General features: G+C 38.3%; 1 protein-coding gene across 2 annotated transcripts in view; it reads left to right on the top strand.

Moving 5' to 3' along the window:
- The window catches only part of LOC125692345 (cytochrome c oxidase assembly protein COX18, mitochondrial), a 36,397-nt gene that overhangs the window by 847 nt on the left and 11,389 nt on the right, over window positions 1-24,161 (top strand). Inside the window, exons 2-6 of one of the 2 annotated variants that reach the window (XM_048942735.1) lie at window positions 168-268; window positions 890-1,053; window positions 2,124-2,236; window positions 3,239-3,346; window positions 4,147-22,283. In XM_048942735.1, coding sequence (XP_048798692.1) covers window positions 168-268; window positions 890-1,053; window positions 2,124-2,236; window positions 3,239-3,346; window positions 4,147-4,320 — 660 coding nt within the window. In that variant the 3' untranslated portion in view covers window positions 4,321-22,283. Of the gene's footprint in view, window positions 1-167; window positions 269-889; window positions 1,054-2,123; window positions 2,237-3,238; window positions 3,347-4,146; window positions 22,284-24,161 lie in introns of those variants that run through there. The other variant, XM_048942736.1, reaches the window with a different exon arrangement.

Raw genomic sequence — 24,161 nt, 5'->3', positions numbered from 1 at the left:
CCTTCTCGTGAGATAACGGTGGGAAAGGTCTGGCTGGTGGAGACAGGTGTGTTTCTCAGATGGTTCTTCAGTGACTAACTCAAAAGTGCTGCAGTTTAACTTTTTATGCGCTTGTTACATTTAACTGTTTGTCAGGTCATAAACATTATTTCCTTTTCTTTAGCTAGTTGGAAAATTTGCAGCCTGAGATTAAAAAGCTAGCTGAGCAGCTTCGCTATGAAGTTTCTGTTCGTGGAAAGCAACTGGGTTGGTCTGAAAAGGTTGCCAGGTAAGATGGTGATGATTGTGTATGCCTTACAAATTCATTCCAGGTGGAAGGTCCTCCTAACACTCTGCTTTTGCTAGAGACTTAGATTGTGTTAGTGCTTTTATGGCTTGTTTGTGTTGGATATATCTTAACAGGCAGAATCACAGTTTCAAAGCTCTGAATTTCTGATAGGTTTATGATTTCAGGGCCAAATCTAAGCATTTTTGTCTTAATGTCAGCAGTTTTCTTAGCTATCTAAAAGCATCAGATCATGGCTAGGGACTTAAAGCTTGAAAGGCTATGGTTTTGGCCCTTAATGTGTGATACTGTAAACCCATGCAGTAGCAATGGATATTAGCTGGGCTACTGAAGGCTGTTTAACTGGCCAGTGATGTGTGTTGGGAAAGCGATAGCCTTGGTCAGGCAAAAATCACCACAGAATATTGGACAAGTCACTGCTAGCAGCTAACAGTGATGTGAGAAGTTGCTTAGATGAGTGAGTAGGGCTATGAGTTGAGAAGAAAGGGGGTACGTAAATCATGTTGATATGCACAGCCTGTTCAATTGATAGTTCAGAATTTGAGAAGTCCTTGTGTTGTAATATGGTGTCTGTTTTGTATTGTTTTCTGTCCTTTCTAAAAGATTCCACTTTAAGAAGAACCTGCAGAGGATTATTACAGAACTGTACATTCGAGACAACTGTCATCCATTCAAAGCTACTTTACTGGTGTGGGTGCAGGTTCCAATGTGGGTCTGCGTGTCTCTTGCACTGCGCAACTGCAGTGTTGGTGCTGTGGACTCAGAAGGTGATCTGTTAGAATATATACTCTCAAAACAGTCGTTTGTCCTTTCGTTTCTGTTTATACATGTCCTTATTTAGTTAAAGAATGTGGTCTCCCAAGTCTGATGTATGAGCTACTCTACTATTAAGTTTTTAAATGTAGCCCGATTTAATCATAGATAAATATTTAATAATAATGGATCTCAAAGGTTTTGATTAGGTGCTATGTATGTGTTGTTGATCTAGAGCAGGCCACAGATTGTTTAAACAAGGAGCTTGCTTCTGGGCCACACCTTTGCTTTTTTCTGGTCGGCTGGTGATCACTGGATCCAGATCTGTATAAACACTTTGCTGATCTCAGCTTATATGCACTCAGTATTGATAATGGAGTTGTGAGCTGTAGGATGCCTGTTTTAAAAGTAGTATTAGGATGTGAGCACTGGGAACAATGTGAAACATTTTGTTACATCATACAGGCATTTAATTGTATTGTGGTCTACTGGAGATAGTTATTAGAAAAAAGACTCTGGATTTTTCTGTGCACAACATAGATTAGGAAGTAATGCTACCGATGTGACAGTATGTTCACTAATAATTGTATTTATTTCTTCTTAGTTTCATGTAAAAAATAAATACAAGATAAAAGTTAGGGGCTTTTAAGTAACAGTCCTGGTATATTCTGATATTTTAGGACAAGTTACAGTTTGGTATTCTAAAAAAAGTGATGTTAAGCAAAATGTATTTGCTTCAGATCCACAGATAGTCACCGTATGTTCCTATACTGCTTGTTCTCCTTTTGGCTTCTGAAAATGTTGTTCAGATCTGCCTGATTTTGATCACTAGCTGACCTGAATCAGTGGCTGTCACAAGCCAACCTGTATTTCACTTGTCTTCCTCCATTTTTTCCTAGTGTTCCTAGCAGAATCCTCAGGGTGGTCTTTCACATAGAAGATTTTTGTTTTAATAAAATTTATTATGTAGAGAAGATGCTTCTAGAAACTTGGATAATTTCTCTGCAATACTTGGCACAATTCTGATGAATTTGAAGTAGAGGATAACCCTTAATTCCTTTTCTTCTTTACATTGTTGTTTCAGTTCAAGAACAGTTTTCGACGGGTGGAACACTGTGGTTTCCAGACCTCACAGCACCAGATTCCACATGGATTATGCCAGTTTCACTTGGACTCTTGAATTTGCTGATAGTGGAGGTATGTTGGTGGAATAAACAGGATGATTCCGAAAGGATCCATATACATATTGTAGAATTCTAAGGCAGTGTTACCCACTTACAAAACACAGTAACATGATTGATACTGTGACTGCTTTACATGCATTGATCAGAAGTGAAGATAGCCTAACGATGCTGTGTGCATGTGTCTGCGTTGTTTGGAGATTATTAATAATAACATGACATGTCTGAGAAACTTTATTTGCTTTGTTTGAACCTCAGTGATGTTTAGTCTCAACTCTGAAGTTGCTCCTAAAAGTTGCTGCTCTAATGAGCTCCCTGCTTTTAAAGCATGAAGATGTGTCCCAGAAATACTTTGTTAGTGCATTGTGGTCAAATTTAATGATATTATTCTTAATGTATTGTAGAATCCAGAACTTCGGAAGATAGTTGGGAGATGAGTAAACAAACGTGTTTTAAATAATAATTTTACTTTCCCACATTTTTTTAAATGGAGAAGCTTTCATTTATCTTTGCCTTTAATCATTAATTTAATCATTAATCGTATGGATTTCATTACTTCTTCATTGTCGTCTGTGACGTGGACTAAAAATGCCTTACGAGATAAAAAGTCATTGGTGACTGCACACTTGATTCTGTTATCTTTCAGTTTTCCAGCCACTGTTTCTTCTCCTGTTCGTAGCCCCTTCTGGAAGGGCTGTGCTCAGGAACTAGCTGTTGGCAATTTTGGATGTGCCATCACAGCTTTTTTAATGCACTGCTTTGAGATTATTTGGAAGAGTGCTTTGCTAGCTTATGATTTATTTATTTTTTTGCTACAGAGTATTAATAATATCGAATGTGAAACAAGGGAAAGATGTTACCAGTGTGCTAACTGAACTGGATAATGAGAAAATGAACATAACGTGTGATCAGGAATACAGGCTTACAGGAGATTCTGCTGTTGCCTTTTTTTCTCATTTTAGTTGTTTCAAAAAGAACTTTCTTTTGTAACTGCGGGCTTCTCCCTTCTTCCCTTCAGATCTTTGCTTCACAAAAACTGGAAGCTTCCAGGTTCCAGAAGCTTGCTACAAATTTCTTTAGAGTGTTGTCAATAGTAATGATCCCTATTGCTGCAACAGTCCCCTCGGTATGTATGGAGTCTTAATGCTGTGTTCTTTCACCCGTGACCGTTGTGCCCCAATTTCATATGTTCATAGCACTTAAAGGATGGCCCAAATGCCTGATCTGTTTAATAGATTTCTTATAATTTATATGAGTATAAAATAGTCTCTGCAAAAAAAAAAAAAAAAAAAAGAATCTAGTAGTGTCCATTACATTGTGCCTTCTGTCTGAGTTTGTGCTTGAATTGTTAACGCACTGGGCTATTTTTGTTCACTGATAAAGAATCTGCAGTTACTGTTTCTAAACATTATTTTCTCAAACAAGGGTTTGGGAAGAAATTCAGAGGGCTAGCGTCCTTTTTGTGATTTCAGAAATGAGAGGCAGTGTTTATCTAAGGAAGTATAGCCAAAGCTTTGGTATGTACATGTTTGCTTCCTGTAAGAAGAGAACGCCTTATTTTTGTAGATTGGGAAATTTTCCACATCCTTCTTAAAACAGTTCTTATTTTTATCCACTGTTTTACTTGGAATGCTTCTGCAGTGGTATAGAAAACAGTGCATATAGTTGTCTCATTGGGTTTATTTTGTCTGAAATGTAGGTGTTTAAGCGTGGTTAGTATGAATTAATTTATGAACTGTTGTCGAGCTGCAGTATAGATGACATTTTTCTCCCAGAATGGTTGGGAGCAGAAAATCATATGCTAAATACACTGCGCTCCATTTCAAATATAGGTTCGTTGTTATAACTGGGAACGTGGTTGTGGTTTGTGAAGAGCTGCCTAAATTACACCTAGGAAGGCTGAACTCGGTGTTTGTCTTGTTGCAGTCCATGGCGTTGTATTGGTTGTCCTCAAGCTTCATGGGACTCTCTCACAACCTGTTGCTCCGTTCTCCGACTGTTCGCCGACTGTGTTGCATACCGAGGACCAAATCTGACTCAGATACTCCTTACAGGGATATTGTGGCTGCCTTGAGTACCAAATACAGTTTTAAGAAATAACACGCTTTGAACTGTCGGAAGAGCTATCCCACATAATTCGTGTGTGTCGTTGAGAAGTGGTATTTTGTTGAGATGCTCACTGTAAAGTGCTACAGCTGAAATTATATTTCTTTTCCAAATAAAACATTGATCATCTGGCTAAAAGGAATGATTCATCAACACAAATACATGTTTTGGGAAGTTTGGTTCCAAGGATGTTAGTTTTGCAATTTGAACAGTCCAGTAATGCAAGTTTGTCCCCTAAATTGTAAAGAGTTATGAAGATAAATCTGTGACACATCTAGGCTACTTTCTTGTAGCAAAGCTGGTTTAACCTATAGACTAGTGAACAAAATTTTGGGGTTGGGGAGAGGGTGGATGGACTTTGCAGTTACTGGCTCATTTCTTAATTGAGATATCGTCAGTTGATATTCACATGGTTCGTGTTGCAGTCTTTGTAAGAGTTCTCATACATGATTTCCTCAAACTGCATAGTAAACTGGATTATTGTCCATCTTTCTGCATTAGATTTGGAATTAGGAGGACAAGTTTATTGTTTCTGGTGAATCTCTATCGAGTGACAGCATTATGTTGGTTTTTTTTACGTGTCAGTGTAATTGTATGTAGGCACTTCTGTAGGGTTAAACTGTGTTTATGTGTAGCCTTGCTCTGCATACATTTTAAGTCAGCAGATGTGCATTGTGACAGAACTTATGTCCCGTTGCTCAAAAGTTTGTGCAAGTCTGATCTCCTTAAAGGTAATTTATCATCTTAGAGAAGCAGCAATTGGGGTAGAAATGCCGTATCATTCTCATACCGCAAAAACATGATGCGTGATGTAACCGGTAAAGTCAGTGCTCAATAATATTTGGTAAGTGGAAGTTAGTTTTAAAGTAACTGTGGTTGTCTGTGTGTGTTTGTGGGGTTTTGTTTGTTGGTTTTGTTTACTGTTCTGTGTTGTGTTGGTTGGTTGGTTAGTTGATTGTTTGTTTTAAGAAAAAACTGTTCAGCATTGAGAAAAGAGAAAAGGCAAAGAGAGTACCGGGCTGGCAGCAGCCAACAGTAAGAAATCAGTGGTCACATGTCTTCATCAAGGCTCCGTGCTCCTTTGTTTTATTCCTCCTGTTGGTTTGCTTCTTGCGTCTTTGTTTCCCTCGTGGAGCAAAAGATGGGTTGAAGGATTCACCAAGACTTTGCCCTATAGACATGCAGACATGGCTCTTCAAAATGTTTGTTTGAACTTAAGCATTAGTAGCTTTCAGTTCTGATGTTGCACTGCAACACACGGGTGTATTTTCACTAGGGACATTTGTGATGTTCCCTCCCATACTTGCTTCAGGAGCATAAAAAGATTTTATATAAGTGTTATTTTCTAATTACATTTTATTTATCTTTACTGTTCATCAGTTTTACTGTTTCTTTATGAATAATGGTAATGTAATCCTCTGTAATTTTCCTAAGATATTTCTTTCCCTTTTGAGGTTTCAGTCAGAGGTTGTACTGTTGCTTGCAAACATGCATGCAATTCTTGTATACTGGAAAATGGCTTTGTTGTGACAGTGAGGAATTGCCTTTGCAAGATTTTGGCATTTTGAGTCATTTTAAATGTTGGAGAATTATTCATTTAACAAGTGTTGCTGTCAGATCTGGCTATATGCAAAAACAAAGATGGTTGCTGTTAGTTTTTGCTTATAGATTTGTAGAAAGGGTGACTGTATTCTTCATGACCTTGAACAGCATAGCAGGATTTAGAGAGAGTATCTATGGCTCCTGCTAAAGCCAGAGGGAAGCTTTTCCTCATCTGAAATGGTAACGGGGTAAGACCTGATGGGCACAGCTGATAGTTTTCTTGTGCTGGGTGCCATTTAATTAAGGGTAGCGTAAGTAGGCCCTTCTTATTTCATAATAGCTTTATAGTTGTTTCACCTTTGATTTCTGTGAAGGTAGTGAAGAGTGTGCGATTCCTCTCAGTGGCAGAGTGAGGTCAAGTGGTAGGTTTAACAGGTGATAAATAAACAAGAAAAATAATAAACACTAATACAGATTTGAAAGAGTAAGCAGATGGTCTACAGGGTGTTTGATTAAAAGGGGACTGGTTGTAGACAAATATATTTAAAGTAAGGATAGGAAAGGTCTGAAGTGGTTTTGAGGAAGAAGATAAGAATGTGGTGGGGTTTTTGTTTTGTTTTTTCAGCATCGCACCTCAAGTTTACAAGATGCTGTGAGAGGAATTATCTTCCTTCTGGGATGCATAACAGAGAAAGTGCTAGTTTATTCAAGTGGAGCCTGAAGATAAATTTTACAGTGCCCTGAATGTTGTACATCTGCAGACATGTACGTTTTCTGGGAGCAAATGAACTTTCCCATGTGCCTTTTTTGGCTGTCTGGGGACTGAGGTGACAAAACTCAATCTCTCAATGTAGCTCTATTTAGTAAAGTTCCTAACTGTAGTTGCAGTTTACATGTGCCTTCTGTATATGTAAATTGAGAGTAAGCTTCTGTATTTGGGATGAAGAAAAAGCAAAAAGTGATTTTTTTCAGAACATTGACAAAATATAAAGTATGGTTACAGGTTGATAATGCAGGCAGCATCTTTCAGGAAAAAACAGTAAGGTTAAGGAAATCTTGTTTATTTCATAGTCAAACACACACAGAGGAACTGTTCTTCTTTGCCTGTTCCAGGCATCCAGAAATTTCATATTTCTGCAGTACCACCTTTCTGTCTGTCAGAAATGCTAGCAGTTTTGGGTGAGGAGTATTTTGTTGCTGTCTCTCCTATAGAAAGGAATACAGTGACTAAAAGAAACAGATGGGGTTTTTTTTTGGTTGTTCTTGTTTGCTTGGTTGTATAGTATTTTCATTCCATTTAGTCCTTGAATGCACAGGTACATGAACAATCCACCACAATGTGTGAACACTGAAGAAGAACTGCTTGAGGATATCCTGCACGGTATTTCTCTTTTCATTGCTCAGCAGGGCAGCAGGTTGGGGGAAATAAGAATGATTTTATTTGTGAAGCAGACAGAAGTGGTGAGAAGTACAGAATAGGAATTGTATTTCTCCCAGTAAAGAAAGCACTGACAACTCTGACTGGTATTTTTATTTCTGAATTATGTAGCATTAGTTCAGGCATAAAGGAAGTTGGTGTGGTGCTTCAGCCCTAATTGCAGACTGGCCACACCCTTGCATTATGGTTGCTGCTGTACTCCATTTACATTGTGCTCTTTGAAGAAGTGTCCTAGCCTTTCAGTTGATCACTGGAGCAAACAGTGACTGAGATCTCAAATTTCGACATTTCAGCAAGTAATGGTGTCTGTCAAAGTACTCCCTAACAATAAGCTTCCTGTGCAATACAAACACTGCTTCTAATTTACATATAGTGTCTTGATATTAGTAGATCCTGTTCTTTAAATTCTTTAAATTCTTTCAAGACAATCAAAAGCACTGGAATTTCTAAACTGTTCTTCCTAGCGTTGCCAAAAAAAGCCCAGTCCTCTGAAAAGCAGAAACAAGTTCCATGAATCCCGGGAATCTCTTAACATGAAGCTGACTTTTAAACAGTAGCACAAATAAATAAAATGCAGTCGCTGTTTCCACTTCAACACAACGGATGAAAATCTGTAAAAAGAGATTATTAAATAGCATCCCACCTGTGAAAGATTTGTGCACTTCAGCCACAAAACTGTCTGAAAGCTGTTGAATGGAAAAGACAGGACTAATTATAAAATCAACTGTAAGGCAGGAAGTGATGTTCCACTCTGTGCTGAAGAAAGTCTGCGTGCTTCAGACATCAGTCTTGTGTGAGTGCTGGTACTGTCAAGCACATGGTAAGCAAGAGGCAAAGTGGAAAGGGGAAGAATATTTTTTGTTTAGAGTATGTATACCTTTGTACGCGCATTTGTGTATACACACACAACTTTCCTTTCTTGCACCCTTTCTTCAAAACTCTATGATTTTTAGGGGGCAGCTTTGTTTGCTGTGACTTTTCAGATTAAAAGCAGGGGCAGTTCAGCAACCTAAATTCAAACTAGAAACTACTTCAGCTGTTGGAGTGCTCTTTTTTTTCAGGTTTTTTTTTCAGTTTTAGTTAATACTCACAATGTGTGCTGAGCAGTCATGCTTAGACCCTTAGAGGAAGCCATGATTTTTGTTCCAATACCATTAGACAGACTAAATATTCTTAAGGCTGTGTTTCATGTAAGTGGTTTTGAATTTCATAGAATCACAGAATGGCCTGGGTTGAAAAGGACCACAATGATCATCTGGTTTCAACCGCCCTGCTGTGTGCAGGGTTGTTAGCCACCAGACCAGGCTGGCCAGAGCCACATCCAGCCTGGCCTCGAATGCCTCTGGGGATGGGGCATCCACAACCTCCTTGGGGAACCTGTTCTGGTGTGTCACCACCCTCTGTGTGAAAAACTTCCTCCTGATACCTAATCTAAACCTTCCCATGTCTCAGTTTAAAACCATTCCCCCTTGTCCTATTACGATTCACCCTTGTAAACAGCCGTTCCCTCTCCTGTTTATGTGCTACCTTCAACTATTGGAAGGCCACAATAGGTCTCTCTGGAGCCTTCTCTTCTCCAAGCTAAACAAGCCCAGTTCCCTCAACCTTTCCTCGTAGCAGAGGCATTCCAGCCCTCTGATCATCTTAGTGGCCCTCCTTTGGACCTGCTCTATAAGAGCTCTGCATCTTTCTCTGTAGCTATAAGGACTTTGTACTGACCAGCCTAAAACAGAAAGTTGAGATTGTCTTGTAAATTATTAAGTTGCAAGTAGGTAACCTTGCTTTGCAGGCACCAGACAGCAGGCTGAAAGGTGTGAACTCAATATTAATTATACATTGGTGGTCGTGTCATTGATCTTCCTTTTCCTCTGATCTATCATTACCTGTTTTTCTTAATTTGCTTTCCGCATGGAAGAGCTTACTCAAATACGCATGTCCTGTATTAATCTAAACAATTGTATGTGGTGTTTTGGTATGATCGTATGCCTGTGTTGAAATTAAGTATGGTTAACAACCTGTTTTAACAGGGGATTTGGATTAGTCCTTGTGTACCCTTCCTTTTCACCATAAAAGCTGTTGTGTTAGCATGCTAAGCACCAGGACTGTAAAACAATTGAAGATACGTGCTTTGTATCAATATTTGGGTTTGAATTTTTCTTTGTTTCAATAAACAGTAAAAAACTATTCATATAAACTTTTTTAAAATTAAGAATTCCATAAGTTTTAAAGGATTTTCTCCTTAAAGAGTTACGATTATTGCTCCATCACTTAAGATTATACAGTATGGTGATGACTTGGCGATGTAAGGATTTGGATGTCTTAGGGAAGGGACAGTTACTTACTGTAAATGTGCACATGTCCGTATTTGGCAATTAAAATGCTATTTTGTTGAGTTTAGCACACTGTGCATTATGTCTGGATTTGGGAGTATTAACATTTCTTGTGAGAACATTGGTTTTCAGTACATGTTGCACGTATGCACCTTCAGGTAATTGTTGACCTGCACTAAAAAGATTCTACTTGTTGGAAAGTTCCACCTTACTTCATTGGTGTGAACAGATGGGAGCAAACATTTTAGCACAAAATCTGAAGCAGTTACTTGAATTGCAGTGATGCATAGAATGTGCTTAGCATGCTGCTATGATTTTAGCCTTGGAAAACTAATGGCACTATATACTTACAAATCCTATTCATTGTGTGGTTTAGTCTTTTCACTATTTTCCTTGGTCACTCATTTAACCATTGGCTACGTAATGAATTGTAGAGCCCTGTTCCTACTACAGTTGCATTTTGGTACCTTGTTAAATAGATTCAAGCTTTCTAAAGTGTATAAAAAAAAAAAAGAATTTCCATATAGGGGACATAAGTTTTCTAGTTGCTGTCTCTAACACTATACTGCAATATCTGAGGATGTCCTACTTTACAGATTAACGTTCACTGGATTGCAGCTTTGCAAGTACAGAGAGATACGGTTTCTGACTGACAGAAGCAATTTTGGAGAAAGAGCCAAGTTAGATGCTGTTATATTGATTGTACTGTGCTTGTACAGATTGGACTCTTGGAGTTGCTTTTACTATCTGGTTGTGAATTACAGCACATAATTGATACAGCTACATCTATATGTGGCCAGCGTGTTCTCCAAGAACTTGTGGGGAAACTGAAAGTCAAACAAGGCAATGAAGGCATTGTGTCTGATGAAGAAACAGCTTAAATGCATCTGTAAAGCAGGTGTTTTATGCTGTTTGGGAAACTGGGATTTGCTGACAAGACTGATGCATTCTTCCATATTCCAGAGTTGCTTAATCACTTAAGATTATACAATATGGTGATGACTTGGCGATGTAAGGATTTGGATGTCTCAGGCAAGTTCACGTGCTCATTCTTACAGCAAGATCAGCTGAAAGCAGCTCGGTGCTGCCGGTGTATGTCATTTCTTGTCCAAAAGACCCACATTAAAAGAAGGGAAGGATGATTGTGGCTCAAAAATAGAAGAGAGGCAGTTTCTTCAAGGTAGAAAAGCAGCTCTTAGTAAGTTTATGTTGCAGACATAATAATGTTGCAGACAGCTCAAAAGCCACATTTAAGGGGCCATGGTATAGGGTTAGAATTGATATAATAGAACCTTTTCCAGGATTGCATCAGATGTGGGAAATCGTTTCTAGGTGTTTAGAAAGGGCTATGGAGCTTCCCGAATACTGTCTTGTGATTCTGTCTCTGCTGAAGTTCCCGTTGCCGAACGTGAATTTTGAGAGATAAACAGGCAGTAGGGGGAGCTGCTGCGCTATGAAGCTGAAGAAGAGCGATTCCCTTCCTGCCCCTTTGCTATCCCTTCAGCTTCCTTAGCATGGTTTATCTGAAACGGGATCCTTGTTTCCAGCTTGGGAATAGAGCCTGCTGAAGGTTCTGGGTGGGACTTTAAACCAGGTACGGCATTTTCTTTGAAAAATAAGTAAAATAGGATCTCTTGAAAAGCATAGAGAGAGCCTTGAAACAGATGGCTGAAAAATATCTCGCACAGATTAACACCTCTGTGGGGACACCAAAAGTTTTACTAAGTAATAATACAGAGTGTGCAAAGTTCTTGAACGTGTTTTTGAAAGTCTGCCGCTTTCTGAGATTTGTGTCACTCTAGGGTTTGATGAAGAAATATTTATATTTTTTCCTTGGGATTATATCTGTGTTGGAGTAAGTGATATGTGCACGTATATATAAATGAAGAGGAAAAGCGCATTTAATATAGTTAGATTTAGATTTATAGGTACATATACACCATACATTTTCATAAGTATATAGTTCTAAATATTTGAGTATAATCATATTCTCAAGAGCCAGCAGATCCTTGTCATGGGTAAAGCGCACATAATGTCAGCTAATTTTTGTCAGGAATTGATTACAGCGTGACACTTCCCTGTCAATAAGAGACACATTTCTATTAATTGCTATGTAATAATTAATATTAGCTACAATTTAACTGTCCCATGCTTTTTTCTGAAATCCCCAGGAATCCATTTGCAACATAAAGATTGCTGTTCTGAATTCATGTCAGTTATTTGTGGCCTTTAAGACTCTTTTCTATATCATAGATAGTTCCAGGTCTGAGCAAACTGTGCACCAAAGATAAAAGTGAGAGCACACATAAGACAGACATTTTCACTTGCATAAAACTTGAGCGTGAGTTTTGCCATTCTACCACTCGTGCAAATTTTCAGTACTGTTTTGCAAAAAACATGGTGCACCAGCTTGATAATCCAGATGCTCAGTTCTCCGTTTGTTTGTATATTATTCACACCATTTAAATTCTGCTTCTATTAGAGAGTCACTCCCAAGATCCACCTCTGCAAGTTAAAAGAGACTCAAGTCCCTCTGAATGTATGTGGTGGTGAATTTCTTGCAGTATTATTTTAGATGAAACTTGAATCTGGAAGAAGATTGTTGAAATAATGCAGCTATGCAGAGAAGAGGCTGGAGTTGTGGAACTGAAACCAGTCCAGTCAAATTCAGCAAAATTTAAATTCCTTGGATGAGTTCTTCTCTGATAGAGCTTAGAATTTCTGAAAGGTTCTGGTGCAAGTTTGTGTGTGGAGCCTTCATTGTCCATATTGGGTCTCTATTCCAAAGCCATATCCATTGTAAGAATATTCTTTTGTTTTCAGTCCACGTGGATGAGATAAGGACGCAGAAAGACAATATTCTATCCTGGGCAGAAAGAGTTTATCAGCTGTAAAAGTTTAGTGTCTGTAAGACTTTAGCTTTTATGCTGCAGTATGGGTAGCATAAAGTGGCCTTGCAAGTGGTCATGTAACAGTGCTTTCTGCCAGTAAGTGAGCAGAGGTTGATTTCTGGAGAAGAAAGCAGAAAACGTTCCTATGTCTTCTGAGAAACATAATTGAATTGAAGTGGCTTGTAAAAATGTGTGTTATTCTTCCTGGATGACGTCATATTATTTTAATAGTGTGCTATATCATTCTAATTGGCCTAACTTATTCTGCATGCTTCCTATCTTGACTTTACTAAAAACAGTGCAGTGTTAATAGCCAAGCCTCATAAATTGGAATAGACAGAGAGAATGCTGCTTTAGGTTTCTTTGTAATAGAAGGGATGATACTTTGAGAAAGAATGGATTTTCCTTTGTAGCAACTCTTACTAGCTTGAAATATTGCAAAGAAGGTGAGTTTGTCAGTGTGACATTCAAGATGCAAATACAAGTAAAATGTAACACCTTTTACAAAGCACTGGAGAAGAGTGCTGTTGTCTGCCAGAGAATTTGAAGCTGTTTGCCAGGCCATCTTGGTGGATGCTTTAATAGCAAGTCCAAATTCTTAATTCAAAATTGAGTTTCTAGGGTGGATTCTTTGAAGTGCAGAGAATGTTTTGAAAGGCAGGCTGTCGATTATTGGCACTTCAGTTTCCAAGATTTCAGAAAATCAAAACATGCCTGAGCATTTTTTAACTTGCTATTGTACACACGGGGGTGCTCTAAGTATAGTTAATGCTGTTGGTCATTGGGCTGCCAGAGCTGTAAAATCTGGGACAAGCAGGCAGGCCTCAGATTTTTCAGACATTTTTCTTCTGTCTTTCATCTTGATGCTGTTTCAGAACTTAATCAGCCCATCCCTTTGCAGCATTCACTGCTTTTCCACCTGCTTGCTGTCTCTCTTTGAAGTAACCCAGTGTTTAACACTGCTAATCTTTAAAATAATGGAACAAACTTGCTAGCTGATCTCTCTTTCTGGACTAAGGATGCCAAATGGAAATTGGCAGGTGTTAGGACTCTCTTACTGCCTAGTTGTCTTTGCAAAGCCATCTGTATTTGCAGCCATGTGGCCAGCTGGGAGGAGAACCTCTTTGTTTTTTCTCATGATAATGTTGGACTACTTATATTTAACTGACCTGACTTATTTCTAATGGTAAATAAAGTACTGTTTGTTCCTTTGAGGCTCAGCATAGCACAAAGAGTAACAGCAACTGCTGTTCTTATTATTGAGGCTTGTTCCTCTTTTTTAAAGTCTGAGGGATCACAAGTTTGTATTTTTATAAAACAAAAGAGAAGGGAGCGGGCCAATGGGGAATTGCACCACATAAAAGCTGTCTGAGGGAATGTGCTTAATCCCATTTTTTTTTATTCTTTTTTTTCTAGTTTGTATTTAGGACTAGTTTAGGCCATGGTTTCATAATATTAGAACTAGATATTGCTGGATCTCTCAGCAGTGCAAGCATGGTCTGGATTAAGCTGGACTATGCAATTGCCATTGTTTCACATTAGAGGACACAATTACAGAGTTTTTGCTGACATCAGGGTTTTTCTTGCCAGTGCCATGCCAACTGCAGCAGGATGGAGCATACTGGATCTAGCGAAAGGTTAGGCACAGAAAGAGAGGAGGTGCTACGAGCCTGAAGCTACAAAGTTAGCCTGCCAAAACGTTCTAAACATTCCTAAGTTGGCAAAATGAAATAACTGTTTCTGTAGTTATCCAACTGTCGATTCACTTGTCAGTTTAAATGTGGATGTTCCTAGGGAGTTGATTTAAGGTTGGATCTGAGTACTCTGATTCAGTTTAACTGTATCTCTGTGTAAATATAATGAAGATAGGCATGCATTATTTTTCTTCCAGGATTGTGTGATTAGTGTTTTGGGAAAAGTTCAAGCACGGTACAGTAGCAACTTGAAAAGAAGGGGTAGAATCCACTTGCAGACCAGCATTTTTGCTCATCTGAAATGTTAGGATACAGTTCTCACTAGCATCTTTTCTGTGCTGAAGATTGTATCTGTCCTTCTGCACTCATAAGATACAGTGCTGGAATGGCACGTTCTTGTGTCAGCATTTCTGGAAATGTGAAACATGTTCCTCTCATCCCAGCTTCCAGGGAAACAAAAATAAAACGTACTCTCTTGAATGGCATTGTATTTCCGCTGGAATGGGAGAAAAGTAACCTCTACTTCCTTCTGCTTAGAAACTAAGGACCCTGAGCTGGAGTGAACATCAGCTTACCTGGCTATTACCTAGTATATCTGAAGTGAAGAATTGCTATTGCCTTGGTAAGCAGTGAGGGAAACTGGATTGTTACTCAGCTGATAAGCTTTCTCACCTTTCCTCAGTTTGTGTCCTGCCGAGCCTACTGCAGCTGCTTCCGAAGGTCTGACAAATCCCAATCAGAGACTCAGCAGAGAATTTCTGCAGCCCAGTAATTGATCTTTAATAGAACTGCCATTACTGTTGCTAATTTGTATCTAGCCTTCAGTCAGTAGATGCCAGGCTGACATAGGAAAATTGAAAGTCCCTAGCAAGGACAAAACTGTTTCACCATACTGATGATTTACTATAATTGGTTTCAAAGTTTTGCATCCACACATGAACAGTAAAAAAGATGTTTTTGAAACTTATTATTAGAGTACAGCTGGGAAATTGTGATACAATCATAAGCTTGATTTTTGCTTTGTAAGTCCAAGTCTTAAATGCATTAAATGAAGGAGCCAAAAAGATTGAAAAGCTGCTTGGAATGTTGATGTGTACCACGCATGTTGCAACAGGAATATGTTGTTAATTAGAAACAAATGCCAGCCTTCAGCATCAGCCAGTTTGGGGTAAAAGGCCTTGTCAGATGGACCTCATTTTGTTTATCTTGTATTTGCCTGGGGACCGTTTTCTCGATGTTGATCAAAAGTGGTGTGTAATTGTTCCATAGAAGACAGAATGCAAAACTATGGTAAATGACTGATCCTTGAAAGTTCAAGAGGCTGAGTAGAAGTCTTTGAATTGTAGACCAAATACATTCTTGCAGTTAGAACAAGCCAAGAAGTTGTTCCTTCAATCTGATTTATAAAGATGAATTGTTTTAATTTACACTGAGATGGGCTAGGAGTCTTCAGACTCAGACATGGTAACTTTAGAACCACTAGAACTTGTGTGGTAGAGTCACTGGACTTATTTCAATCTTCCTGGTTGAGTACTAGAATAGATAGCCATCATAACTACATTTTTGGGTTTGGTACTTGTTTTGCTTTTCTTTGGGAACACATTTCAAGAAATGCTGGAATATAACTTTTTCTGACAGAAAATTTTAAATAAAAATTTGTCTTGTAGTTTTTGAAAAGCTGAATTGAACTTAAAGGGTCTATTTGAGTCTGTTTGGTCTATTATCTCCTTCCTGGTTGAAGTATCCTGCTATGTGGCAATTGTAAGAAAGAGTATTATTTTTCAATGCTTGGGAGAGATGAATAGCAGTGGAACATTGTCTCGCTGTAGGCTCTTCTGAGTATGATTTCTTAACTCAAGATCTTTTAGAGCTGTTGCCTTCAGTGCATTAAGACTAGACCTTATGTAGTAGATGGGGAGAAGGTTATAGCCAGAGATGGTTGAGCGTTCATGAAAATGGTAATGTGGACATCTGTGGTTACAAGCTGAAAATGTGTTTTTAATGATGTTTTCCTAAGTTTTCAGCGTATGATGTAGCATCATTATTAGATTTGAATTTATTATACTTAAGATCATTTTCATTAGTTCTCATTATTTTAATAGTGAAGGCAGTGAGGAAAAACTCAGATGCAAATACAGCCTTGTCCTTGGTGGTGGAATTGTAACTCCAGATCCCAAGGTGTGTTGCCACTTTGCAGGATAAGTTTGCTGTTGGTTTATACTACAACAATTTGCTTTGATTGGTTGAGTTTCTTAAATCTGCCTCTGAGAATACAGTCTCTGAAAAGTGAGTGCGTGGAGGTGGCTTGGCTTCTCACCCTAATAATTAATATCCCCCTTTTTAGGAGAAGGGATCATTCCCTCATACGATACTGGATTATGAATTGTGGTCAAGGACATGCATGTCTAAAGAGATCTAGTTTGCTATCTGCACACCTGGCTTTCTCTGCTAATAGCTTTTCATTTTGGTTTCTTTTTCTGAAGCTTGCCAGCGACCACCTCTCTCACTGTTTCTTGCCATGATTCTTGGTCATGTAAGTTGCTTTCTTTTCTATACTCAAGGAAGTAAGGTAGGGGAAAGAGGAGGTGATTGTATGCATTCCAGCATAAGCATGGATTTGATGATACTGGATGGGTGTAAATGTCTTGCTGGTTTTAAAACAAAGCATGTCGCTAAAAGTGTCTGGTTGATAAAATGTAAGAAAGATAGAATAATTCCTTTAATGCCAAGGAACTTTTCCTGTGGCTTAAATCATTGCACTGGAAAAGGTTAGGTCCAGGACAGGAGACCAGATAATAAAGAAGAATGTGTGCTATCAGTCTGGAAGTGTAGGAGTCTCATGCTTGAAAAATCTTTTTTAGAAAGATGTTGCCCATTTAATAAAATAACTTCAGATTAGGTTAAAAATAAAAATTGACAAGCTAGGTAGCTTTCTAGAAGCAGAAGTGGACATATTTCCCTGGCATTGGTTGTCATAAGCTTTTCTTGCAGGGGAGAGGTTGTGGTAAAGCTTGCTACTAAGACAACAGCCAGTCTTGCCAACCTGTTCCTTCCTGGACAAATCTGATGACCGCTACGTGAGCTCCAAGCCCAGTGTCATGCTGCTGATTTGTGTGAAAAGAAAGGAAACATAAAAAGAGATCTTTCTGAAAGGGAGAAAACTTAAACTTTCTCGCATCTTTAGTAAGGATGCGTAGCTTTGAATAGCTAGGAGAGAATTGTGGATTAAGAAACTCTGGTCTTTTTCATTTCACTGAAGAAATGTGGAATGAAATTTGAGGAATCCTGAGAATGGCAGGACACATTTCATTCTGTCACAGTGTTGAGTTAAAATTATTCTCTTCACAATTGCTGAGTGCAAATGCACTAGTTTTACCTTTTATCCTTGATCCCAGTTCAACTTCCAGTGAAAGGTGGGTGTTGTTTGGTTGGTTTGTTTTTTTTTTGAACAACTTTGTGTAGTATTATTTTCACTGTTAAATGAGGCAGAGAGTTTAGAATCAGGTTTTTAACAGGTGCAGCACCACTGTATGTGTCAGTACCCCTTTCAAAATTTGAGCTGCAGGCATTCACGCTGTAATGTAAAATGCAGAACCTGTCAGCAGTCAACTACAGCAATGTTTACAGGTAGTCATACTCTTTAATTTTTTCCTGTTTGTGTTTGTTGTTTCAAGACTAAAAAAAAAAACTTCCTTTGATTTGGGCATTGAAGCCTGAAGTGTTCAGGAAAACAAAAGAAGTGTTGAGTTCTCAGTTGTAGGTTGGACATCAAAAGGGGAGCATGTGTATGCTGATTGTAAATGGTTAGAAGGGCTCAAAGGAAGCATTTGGCAGAACTAGGAGAGGAAATGAGATTTTTTCACGTTTGGATTGTAACAAAATCCATACACTTCTTGTGTGATGCACATCCGTATCTTTTGTACTGCCTTCAGTTTCCCTTTTTCATTATGAAGTAGTTGTGTGTTCAGACGATACCCTGGAAAATACAACTATGTGTGCTTTCACTTAAATGCTGCGTAAACTGAACAAAGATGTTTTCCAAACGGAATTGGGATTTATAGATACGCAGGCCCAGTTTTGAGATAGCTGAGCCTTTTTTCAGTAATCATAAAATGCTTTTAGAATTGTGAGGCAAAAGATCTGTTCCCCTGGTTTGATTCTCAAGAGTCTTTTTACTGTCAGTAGTACCTCTGTTAAATAATATCTTACGTCTTGCAGATGATTACGTGATTTTAACTTTGATAAACCTGGGTAAAGTTGAATATATGCAAGTTAATTATTTCCAAAGTTTATTTGCAAAGGTAGACAGCTGCCTCTTGGATATTTTCTTGAAATAGAATGTGGGTGGAACAGGGAAAGTAGGAGGAAAAATGCTGTTCTAGTTTTACATGCAGCTTGGAAAATTCTCAGTATTTTGCTGTTCATATTGTCACTCTCACTACTATGTGGTGTGTCTAGCAAATAGACCTTTCAGTGTGGCAAACAATATTGTTCCTTAAGTGCATCTCCAAATCCTTGTGGACCTACTGCCTAGCAAATGGATGCAGGCTGTTTTTTCCCACCTGACACTGTACTATACTAATATCTCAAGTGAAGTGAAATGATTATTTGTGTATCACCAGAAGCTGTGAACTCTTTTAGTACAGCAGCAGAGTGTAGCAGTGGCCATGAGTGGTAGGTGTGATACACAGAGCTGACGGTTTGTGTAGCTGGATGTGTTGGAATGAAACAGAGTGCCTAGTGGATTGTGAGTATAAGTATATGGGCAAGTATAAGTTAGTTTGCATTAGTATAGCATTCGTTTGCATTAGGGGCTCAGGCCCAGGCAGGAATCGCAGAAGCAAGAGTGGGTTTGTCACTTTAAAGGCTCAGAAAGTATTGCAGACACCCAGTATCAGCCAGCACCATTTAAAGTGAGTGACTAGGAAACATTTGCAGATAGTGCAACCCACTGTGCCATGCTATAATACAGGAAAAATTTGTTCTCTTGAGTGTGAGTGTATGTCTTGGTAGAGTGTGCCATTCAAGTTAAGACTCAAATGGCTTAAACTGAGCAAACCTAGCAGGAAGATAACACACGATCTAAGATGATAAATGCTGGTTAAGTGTTTGAAATCATGAGGGTAGGACTATGATGGATTCTGTGATATTTCCAGCAGTCACATTCATGGCAGTTATGCAGACTCGGTTCGTAGTAGCAGAGCATCTTGCTTTAGGCTGAACAAACGTTTTGTTACAGGGAACAGTTTGGTAATTTGAGTCTTGCGTCTTGTGGCTTTTAACATTTGGGTTCTGAATGGGTTCTGTGTTGACAGAGTGAGACTGACTGGCTTCATGAACTGTTTGGAATTTCTGTGCTTGTAACAAAAAGAGATGCTAAGGTGTGATTTCCAGCCTGCTCTTTCAGAGAAAGGAAAGGACCACTTGCTGCTTTATAGGTCCCCTTATCTTCAACACCTGTGGAAATCACAACTGGATTAAAAAAAAAAAAAAAAACCAGCTGTATTCAAATGGGAGCCCAGTTGGAAGGAAGCTGAGATGCAGGAATTCAGTTTTGAATAATAGACATAATTGCCCTTAAGGGTTCAAATTAAACCATTTTGGTTTGCATGCTTGACATAAGCTGATGGAAATCATATGGAGTGTAACTACAGATTAATGTAAGTCAGGAAACATACTTTTGTAAGGAAGTGAGAGTCAGAGAGACTGCACTGTAAAAATGCAATGTGGTCTAACCTTGGTTGGTTAATAATGTACTTTAATGGGAGTTGCTGCAGGCAGATAAAATTCTCTTCTGCGTGAATTTCTGAACAGTTAGGCTAGGAAGGGAAAGGAGAAACATGGAACTTGAACTCTCTTTATGGCTTAGAACTTGAGCCCTTTTTGTCTAGAAATAATTAAAGGAGAAAATCTTTTACTAGGACCAAGACAGCTGCTTATAAGTGTATCTAATAAAAGTCAAATAGTGGCAGTATTCTCTAGGCGCATTATTTCTATTTTGGAATTTGGCAAAGAAGAACTTTAATTTAGAGAATTCGTATTGAAGTAGTCTAAAACTTGTGGGTGCAGCTGAAGGGATTTACAGTATTGAGTGCTCAAGTTTTGTGCATTTATTTCCTTCTTTTTTTTTTAGCCTAGCTGACCAGTCTGCATAAAGAAACAAGATTTTTTGTAAGGCTCTGTAGTGCAGAGGAATTTAAAACTACACTGCTTCTTATTTATTCTTATCTAAAACTAGACTGCTTCTAAAAATGTTTTCATCCCTAAGCACGATGATGTTCTTCAAACTTAAGAACCATTCAGAGTCAAAATAAATATACCTACACTATCCTCCTCACGAGTGCCTTCTTGTACATTTTTTTTTTTTTAATACAGAAAGCCAGCAAGCCTTGGCACACCTTTCTAATCTGAAACACAACGAAATCTGTCACTCACTTTTGCTGAGTGTTTAAGCCCCAGGAATTGTGTTTTTAATCTGTTCTGCACATATTCCTGTGGTTCACATTTTTTTTGCTAATTAAAATACTGCATACTTCTTTCACTCAACTGATGAGAAACGTTTGTACTCCATATTTCCAGGAATTTTTTTGATACTTTCTAGAGTTACAGTTGAGACACCACGTCCTTATCAGCTTTTGTAAATGGAGGAGATCTGCGGGAGCAGATGGCTAAGTTAAAAGGAAATTAGTGAGTGACTACAACCAGGTCCATTGATTCCAAAGCTGTAATATTTGCAAAGCAGCACTGTTCTTCATCTGTAAATCTTCTGCAGTTCATGTTTTTTATTTAGTCACTGCCTGTATAATTCTTGCTGCACAGAATGCAGCTAATACTTTTATTTTAGAAAATAAGCAACCTCAGATTAATTGGATAATAAAAGCTTTGCTATGCTTGTGTTTTTCTCCTTTTGATGCTATTACCAGAAGACTGAGAGATAAGCTTTATTTGTTTGGAGATATCTAGAGTAATATTTTCAACAATAAGCCCCCGAAGATCAAATATGCATGTCTCCAATTTTTTTTGTGTAATATATGTGACCTTTCTCCCTTAAAATCCAGATTATCTAGAATGATGTAATTGTGGAAATCAGAAGATGATCGAAGCAGTGATGCTTTAGAACACATTAATACAACGTATGTTTGCTTTTTAATAGGTAGTACTTCAGGTATTTCTGCTTCTCTTTGCTGCAGCGTACTGATGGTGATATGAGTGGGTCAAAATAGAACAGAATGCAGCTGACAGACTAGCAAGAGCTTGGAGCTTGTGCATATTTACTTTTCCAATGCAGTCGATGAATCCCCTTAAGGAATGGAACTGAAATGAGAACAGTCTGGCTCTAAACTAACTATATATCATTTTGTTGGTGTCACAAGCTATTTCCTCGTGTGACAGTTCAGAGTTCGATTTGAAGGCCTATGTGGAAAATCAGCCCAAAGTGTGGAGGGTGTTGAAATGCAAAAGTGAGGACTGGACCACAATATAGTCTTTTAAAAATCCCTGTGGTAGTTTTTTAAGAAGATAGGGAAAACAAATTCTGAAGGTCTAGCTAAGCTCAAATTTGTTTGCTGCTTTTATAATATTCCAAATTCTACAATACGAGGTTTTATTCCTACAGTCTTAATGCAAAGTACAGATTTATCATGCAGACCTAAGCAAAGGAGATCTTGTGTTACTGTGTTGTCCTTATAATGGCTGTCAGCATCTCTGGGCTTGTAATAGTTTCTTATTTTTCTTGATTGCCATTTGGATACATACCACTGTGACCTACTTTACAGGGTCATAGTCAAACAGGACTTCTGGTCTCTGTGATTAAACCTTTGTGGTCACTTCTTAATAAATTAATTGCTTGTGCTTTCTTCTTGCTCTTCATTTGTTTTCTGACCTGTAAGGTGAAAGCACATTTCCACATTTTTATCTTCTATTGGAAACTGAATATATTCAACCAGACTGAAATCCCTGCGAAAAGAAGATTCTCCCTAAAGGGTAAGAGTTCCCAATCTTGTTATTGCTGTGAAGTTAAGTAGAGTTTGGTGCAACCTATAGTTAAGGGGCCTAATTGTGGACTTAGCTTTCTAGCTAAGAGTCAGAGACTCCCTCTGTGATTATGTAAGAGGAGCTTTGCTGGCACTTGCAGTGTCCTGGTCAAGAAACTAATAAAGCCACTTGAGATTTTCAGTCGTTTGGAAACTGATCCTTTGTGTTGCTGAATGATTTTGGTTGTGTAATCTTTTTGGGTGTTGAAGATGCATGCATGGTGTAAAGTGCGGATTCAAAATGTGAAGGCCTAGTTGTGCAAATTAATTCTGTCTTGCCCAGCTTATAGCTATATTTATTTTTCTCACAGATGGCTCCTGAATATCTTATCTTAAAAATTTTCTTGAGGTAGTTATGTGTACCATGCTGAACTGTAGTGTTGCTTTGGAACTCTGCAGGCTTCTCTCCTGCTAGATTAAAACTGGGGGGAAAAGACCTTGAAAATAATTGTTCCATGAATTATGCCCTTTGGCCACCGTACCATCGAGTGAGTTCAGGAGCAGGCATGGTACGTTTTGGATTCATTTTTCCTATCTCAGCACGTAGCTATTTAATGTAGGACAGAGTGACTGTAATGTCTTGCTAACAGTACTGAATTGTGGCCATCCAGTGCTCAAGTCTAAAGCCATCTCTTCTGTAAATCATTTACTGAATTTATTGATGGTCAGCTTTCAGTAGCTATGCAAACACACGAGTTTGATATTTCCTGTTAAATCTGAATAAATACAAAGTATTTTTATGTACATAGACACATACACAGGCAAAAGTACTGACACATATGCAGTATCACGCTTGGAAGTTGTCTTACATTTGCAAAAGCAAGATTCTGTGGTGCTTTTGTATTTTGTAGACTAGCTTAGCTGTGGTTTACAAAGATATCATCTTAAATGTCAACGATAAAAGGCAACCAGGCTTCAAGTTTGAAATATAGGTTAAGGGTAAGCAGGATAACTGTTGCAGATGAGCAGCTTCTGTGTCCGGTTGAACAGTGTCTGCAGACAGATTTGGGCAAACGTTAAGAATAGAGCAACCATTTAACCTTGATGTGAACATTTCCTGCAGTCCCCATTTCTGTAGACAACATCTCAAGAGTAGACATTCCCAAAACGATGTGAAAGATGTGCCTAAAATTAGTTATGGGTTTTTAATCTTAGATAAACTTCATGTGATGTAGCCAATATTTTGGCCTCATGGAGTCTATTTTCCATAGCTTGAAGGGTGTCTTAAACTGAGGGAGAACTATCGTGATGGGCAGCTTATTTGCTTAACTTCCTTTGATAAAACAGGAATATGTAGAGTGAATCTGCAAGACAGGATTCTAGCAAAAATGCTGGTGTGCTTCGCCAGAAAGCTTTCACAATGGAGAAAAAAAAAAAAAAGTGTGTGTTGCTACATTGTTTCAACACTTTTGGCAGTCACTATACAGATACAAAGTGAGTTACGTTTCTTTTCTTTCTTTTCCATATGCTTTTTTGGCCATCATCTTTTGATCAAAGCAAAAAAGTAACAATCTGTGTATTATTCTAGAGATTAAGATTCTGCATCCTTCCTGCTTGCCTAATGGTAGTTCTGCTTCTGTGTGGTGAACTTCATAGTGCCCATAAGGATTTAAAAAATATATACGTATTGTAAGGTTAATACTCATTTCCAGAGAAAACAGTTCACATGCTTTATTATGAGCTTATCTTAACTAGTGATTGCATGCTGCCTCCTAGCCAGTATTATCATTTCAAATATCAATCTTCAGCCCTAGATGATGCTCTCCAGATAATTTTCTTTTCCCTTTACATTTAACTGAATTATACTGACAGTGGTGGTAGTATTATTCCTCACCGTGTTATTACTACCTGCAGAGATCTAAAGCTTAAAGAGTGACACAAGAGGTTAGGTTCTTGTTTTTAAGTTT

This window comes from Lagopus muta, chromosome 4 (genome assembly GCF_023343835.1).
Source record: "Lagopus muta isolate bLagMut1 chromosome 4, bLagMut1 primary, whole genome shotgun sequence".
In the NCBI taxonomy this organism is placed as follows: Eukaryota; Metazoa; Chordata; class Aves; order Galliformes; family Phasianidae; genus Lagopus; species Lagopus muta.
Note: the sequence above shows the minus strand (reverse complement) of the source record. Positions and strands in the feature narration are given on the sequence as shown.